Consider the following 6,767-nt stretch of genomic DNA (forward strand, 5'->3'; position numbering starts at 1 on the left):
TGTTTTTTTTTTTTTTATCATTATGGGTTTCTTTGTATTAAACATAGAAGCGACTCCTCTTCGTTTTGGAAGAATTTATCTGAAGTGGCTTCTAAAATTAAGAATTGTTTTCAATTTCAAATTTCTTCTAATTATAGCAAGCTTCATTTATTTTTTAAGCATTAATTGAATGGCTCTTCTCTTTTCAAGAAGTTTTATAATGATGTTTTTATTTGATTTAATGTTCTCCCTTCTTTAAAGTTAGTTAAGTTATTTTTAACAACAATTGTAATTTTCATTACTCTTGTAATATTCTTATTTTTTTTTTTATTTAAACTCTATTCCCAGTATTCCTTTTAAAATTTGTTTTACTTATTGCCTTTAGAATATTCATGATAAATGCACTCATAAATTTATTTATAGCCTGTATTTTGATATCTATTTTATTGCGGGTTGGAATAAATATATCTGGTTTAAAGGTTACTCTATTATATATGCTATTAATACTTAGAATGTTCTACTTAATAGTCTCAAAACAAGTGTTGTTCTGATGACTATATGTATTACAATTAATATTTCTTTTGTTTCATGCTAAATTCATAATGAAACTCAAAATCATCTTTTCTTTTGAGTGTAATTTTGCTCATACTTTTCTTAAATGTATTCCTTATTAGAATTTCCATCTTTTAAGTGGAAATTTAGTATAGATTCTCTCTCAAGTGGATTTTTTTTTCCTCTAGTAATATTATTTGATATTACTAATTAGTTGTTCACATAATTACTTATTATATTTGGAGGGATAGGAATGCAAGAAATTTTAGTAATTATTTTTTTTCTATTGATAAGTATGGCTTTTAACATTGAAGAGATCATTAACTGAAAGAGTAAAATATATAAATGTAGAGATAATATTCCTTCATGTATTTAGGTTCCTTATTCTATTTGATCTTTATTGTTTTTTTTATATTGTCTTCACATTCTTTTTTAATTATTTTGGATGTGCTTTCCTTATTTCCTTTTCCCTTTTTTTTTAATAAAATTCAACCATATTTTGAATATATATGGCCATTTGATTTTAGATATTCATGATATTTTGATTGAATTTTATTCTTTCCTTTTAGTTTGTGTGGATGATTTACTGTTGTTATTCTGTTTAAGATTTTTTGGTTATTTCTTTTTATTTCTTACTTGATCTTCTCTATAATTTTGTATTGTGTTGGTTTTCTTCCAGATTTTTATGATTTCAATTTGTAATTATTGGTTGTTTCTTTATTTTCTATGGTTGGTTTCATCTTCTGGGTTATTGTTGTTGGCGTTTTATGGGTTGTGTTTGATGCATATGTTTTGTTGGTTTTTTCATAGTTGTTCTCTTTCTATAAACTTAGACACTTATGACATTTGGAATGAATATTAATATTTTCCTTTTAAATGTGTTTTTGAGGTCATTTTAGTGTTGTTGTGTTCAAGCTAATCCTATTGTGTTTTCTTTTCCTTTTAGATGGATTCTCTTTCAACTAATGCTTTCTCTTTATTAGTTGTTAATTTGGCTTGTTTGTTCTTCATGTCTTTATTGTTAAGTTCAGCTCTACACTTGATTTATTAAGTATGGGCTGAGCTATGTTGTTTTTCAACTATTTATTAAATTTCTACCATCTTTTAAATATCTTGGTGCTGTTGATTTTAGATATTTATGATATTTGAAAGGAAATTAAATATTTCCTATAGGTAAGTTTCTGAGCTCATTTTCTGATCTTTTTTTTTATAGTTGTTTTCCTTTTTTCTCCATTCTTTTTCTTTCCCTCTTCTTTAGTTGGTTTGAGGCCATATTTTTTGTATTTTTTTTTGTTATTTCTTCTTCACTTCCCATTTGGTCTTATCTGTGGTTCAGTTTTTGTAGTTTCTTTTTTTGCCTTTCATGTCTCCTAACTTATTGTTGTTGAAGTCTGTTTTTGGCTGACTTTGGGTGTTGTTTGTTAGTCTTTGGTTATGTTGCCTTTTTTATTTGATCTTCTTCTCTGTTGAAAGGGCTGACAATGGTTGTTCCTTTTTCATTGTGGTTTTATTGGTTTTTCCCCTCTTTGCTTCCTACTACGTATTCTCTATGTTTCTTTTTCACAATTGTGATTATTTGGCCCTTTAGATTCCTGTTGGTTAGCTCTTCATATTTGATGTTGGTCTCTTCTTTTTGGTTGTTGTTGGCGCCTGATGTCGGATGCTATTTTTGAGACTTTGAATTATTTGAAATTTGGATATGTTGGTTATTTTGGTTGTTTCATCTTTGATTGAAGGCTTGGTTTTTGTACCTATTCACCATTTTTTAGTTTTGTCTCTTTCGGTAGGCTTAGAGTTCTTGTTGTTTGTTGGTATGTTATTTGTTTTTTCTTGTGTTGAACTTTCACATATTATTTTATTTTTTTCTTTGAGCACTAATCCTATTTTATGTTCGCTAAAGCTGGGTGTGTCCCTCACATTTCATCAAAAAAAAATTGTGCAATCTAATGAGAGGCTACAACTATATATATATTTTTTTAATTTCTTTGTAGAGTCTACAACTTTTACAATCCATTTGGGTTCCTCTCTTTTTCTTACAAATCCATGTTATTTTCTTTTGACAAACAAAAATATTAAGTTTATCCAAACATTAACATTTGATAGCAAATTCCTTTCAACTAGTTAATATTAATTATTAATTTTAATTTTCATTTTGAATTGATAATTTTATTATGTGAAAAGTTACAACTAAGCAATTTTTGTACAAATAATGAGCAATAAATCAAAATTAATTTAGATCTCAAAATTAATTTATCTTTGTAAACTCCTTAAACTTTAAATTTACTTTCAATTGTTAGTCCAATTTAAAAATAATCAACCAGAAAAAAAAAAAATCCCTCAAGTTTTTTTAATGATATTTAACATCTTCAAAATTTTAGCTTTCAAATGAAAAAAAAAAAAGATAAAATAAAAATTATGATCACAAAATAGTTTATTAAGACATTCATCCAAACTTGAATTTTCCCATACTCCAATATACTCCACACCACCCATACAATTCAGAGAGTAACATCACCTCCGGTCATCAGATCTCCAATCCCTTATCACCTCTGAAACTTCTCACCAACCCGATCATTTCCTTCCATCCTCCTCCCCCCATCGAAGAATTTATCCTCGGATATCCCTTCCTTCTCGTCCCAAGCAATCCCCACTCTTACTTATAAAAATACGATTTTTAGAGAAACAAACCTTCGGTCTATCAATCAATCAATCAATCAAAGAACATCCATCCAATCATGTCCTCATCCTCAACCCCAATCCGCACAGTCGTGATCCTCGTCCAAGAGAACCGCTCCTTCGATCACATGCTCGGCTGGATGAAATCCCTAAACCCAGAAATCGACGGCGTCACAGGCTCCGAATCGAACCCAATCTCCACCACCGGCCCATCCTCCGCAACGGTCCTCTTCTCCGACAGGGCCGAATATGTCGACCCGGACCCGGGCCACTCCATCCAAGCCATCTACGAGCAAGTCTATGGAGTCCCCTTCTCCGCCGGCGAAACCCCCATTAACCCCGCCGGCGTCACGCCCCCGATGAACGGTTTTGTGCAGCAGGCGGAGGGGCAGGAGAAGGGGTTATCGGAGGCGGTCATGAACGGGTTTCGGCCAGATTCGGTGCCGGTTTATCGGGAGTTGGTGTCGGAGTTCGCGGTCTGCGACCGGTGGTTCGCGTCGGCCGTCTTCGACTCAACCGAACCGGTTGTTCGTGCACTCGGCCACGTCGCATGGGATGACGAGCAACGTTACGAAGAAGCTCGTTGAAGGTTTGCCGCAGAAGACCATTTTTGATTCGCTGGATGAGGCGGGTTTTGACTTTGGTATTTATTATCAATATCCGCCGGCCACTCTTTTCTACAGGTGCGGGAAAAATATTAACTCCTAAAATCTAGAGTTACGATTGGATTTAAATATTCGGCTGTGTTATGAGAATATTTTATCTGTATTATTTATAAAAATAATGTGTTATTCGAGTATTATATAATTTTATTCCATTATTTTACGGTATTATTGAAATATTTTATCGCGTTACTTGATTTGGGGCTATGTTATTTGACATATTCTCGGTGTTGTTTCAATTTCCACTATTTTATTGGAATAAAACAACCCCAAATCAAGTAATATTCCAATAACACTTCAGCCCCAAATCAAGTAACGCGATGAAATATTTCAATAACAACGCAAAATAATCGAATAACATCATATAATACTCAAATAACACATTATTTTTATAAATAACACATATGAAATATTCTCGTAACACAGCCGAATATTCCAATCCGAACGTAGCTCTACGTTAGCAGTCCTGATATAATATTTTTCCCTCTTCTTGGGGGTCTGTTTGGTGTTTGGGATAACTGCAACTTGTTGAATAATCTGTTGATAAACTGATTAAAAATAAACCGATAAATAGTTAGGTACGGTGGTTATTATAAATTTTTATTTTTTTTTAAAAGAAATTACGCTTCCCAGGCTTCCAGAAAGCTGTCACCACACCTAAAAGATGCGGTGTGAAAACGCTATTTTCAGGATTTTCAAAATTAATAACCTGCCAAAACACAATTTACCGAAACAAATTCGATGCATTTTCAAGACGCCACCACACCACAAAATCAAATTTTATACGTAATTTTTATTTTTTTTTTCTTAAGTAAGACTAAATTGGAAAATTGTCATTAACAATTGTTTAAAATTTGAGTCTTTGTTTTGAAATCCACGGACATGGGATTTGATATTCACATGTATCGAGAACTGAGAAAGCTAGTGTTCTCTTATCTTATTATAAACAAATTTAATGATAAAGCCGCGAATATGCGCTGCATAATAAGCGTTTGATGACGCAGGACTGGCGGAAAACCTTAAACGCTTACAAAGTCACGCGTGTGCGTTTGCATATAACATAATATTTTTATGTACTTATATAACCAATGCCTAAATATTAATATTTAGGCCTATAATATTTTGATATCATAAATTTATTAAGATATGTTTCACCTTTGAGAGAGTTTATGAAATAATATATTTCACATCACGACAAGTCGCTTACATTATGCATATAACAAGTATAATTAAGAGTTCATTAAATAATATATGATTTAAATAGTAAAATTTAAGTTTAAAAAATGCAAATCTTGATCTATGGAGTTCTATCTATGCGAATCCCCTATATTTTATCATTTGTTTAATAAAATTACAATCTAACATTGATTTTCAACTCTATAAGTCATTAAAATTCCTAAAAATTTTGAATTTTATTAAAAGTTTTCTATCATGATACACTTAATTTCTTGTCCACATAGATTTTAAATTTGAATGAATTGGTTTTGAGATGGCCTTATAAAGGAGAAATTATTGCATCAGGTGTCCAATAATAGGGGCCACATGATAATTTGGGTTCACTGACATACACGGTTTGGGTCCGTGTTGTCATGTAGCCCCTGTTATTGGACATCTGATACAAATTTGCATTGCATCAGTGTCCTGATACAATAATTTTTTCGTATAAAGATAGATGATCCTAAAACAATTTTATTCATTCTAAATATATGGAAAATATATTAAAATATTATGATATTCTACAAAATTCAAAATTTTAATATTTTTTCACATTCAAAATGAGTTTAAATAAAACTATCATTTTTATGATATTCTCACTATCGGTTGCCATTAAAAAGGGTTTCTGACCTCAAATACTGCGCAGGAACCTACGTAAGCTGAAATACATAGACCGGTTTCACCCATTTGACTTGAGCTTTAAGAGACATTGCAAGGAAGGGAAGCTTCCCAACTACGTGGTGGTGGAACAACGCTACTTCGACCTCAAAATCCTTCCAGGCAACGACGACCACCCCTCCCATGACGTCGCTGAGGGGCAGAAGTTCATCAAGGAGGTCTACGAGGCCCTCCGCTCCAGCCCGCAGTGGAACCAGATCCTCTTCGTCATCACTTACGACGAGCATGGCGGTTTCTTCGACCACGTCCCCACGCCGGTAGACGGCGTGCCCAGTCCCGACGGCATCGTAGGCCCCGATCCCTTCAAGTTTAAGTTCGACCGCCTCGGCGTTAGGGTTCCGGCCATCTTTGTTTCCCCCTGGATCGATAAAGGAACGGGTAAATCCGGCGATTAAGATGGGCAGCTTTTAATCATAGAATTTATCTAAATTTATTTAAATATAAATTATATTTATTTCAAAAAAATATATATTATAATTTTAAGAAGGTCATAATATAAAATTTGGCCTAGACGCCAAAATTAGTTTTTTGACTTAACCAATTAGTTTGTAATCCTAATTAGGGGGCAGGACCAAGATGCAAATGAGGCTTGAGACTCTATCCATTACTAAAACGATAAGATGCAACACATATTATTATAATATTAAATCATAAAAATCAAATTAAAAAAAGTGTTGAATAATTACACAAGTTAAATAAAATTAAAATTAATTTATTTTAATAACAAATTAAATAAAAATATATTTTTAAATTTAATAAATATCTTAAACTTTAACAAATAATGGCATGATATTATTACTTGTTAAAAAAATAATAAATAAGCACTATATAAAAATAGAGTAGAAGAAATTTTTTTTTTGGTATATTATGTTTTAAAATAAAAGATAACGGAGTGATTAAGCTATTTATATAATATACTTTTAAAAATTAAAATTTATTATTCATTAAATGTGTGATGTATACATGCGCTGGGCAAGTCAGTCAAACGCACACACACACAAAAAA

General features: G+C 31.9%; 1 protein-coding gene across 1 annotated transcript in view; it reads left to right on the forward strand.

The window, feature by feature from the left end:
* Positions 1-3,088: 3,088 nt before the first annotated feature.
* LOC110036802 (non-specific phospholipase C4-like) overlaps positions 3,089-6,767 on the forward strand; it is a 5,950-nt gene continuing 2,271 nt past the window's right edge. The window contains 3 exon segments of the mRNA XM_020741330.1: positions 3,089-3,706; positions 3,708-3,890; positions 5,731-6,140. Coding sequence (XP_020596989.1) covers positions 3,267-3,706; positions 3,708-3,890; positions 5,731-6,140 — 1,033 coding nt within the window. The 5' untranslated portion in view covers positions 3,089-3,266.

This window comes from Phalaenopsis equestris, unplaced genomic scaffold (assembly GCF_001263595.1).
Source record: "Phalaenopsis equestris unplaced genomic scaffold, ASM126359v1 Scaffold211064, whole genome shotgun sequence".
NCBI lineage: Eukaryota > Viridiplantae > Streptophyta > Magnoliopsida > Asparagales > Orchidaceae > Phalaenopsis > Phalaenopsis equestris.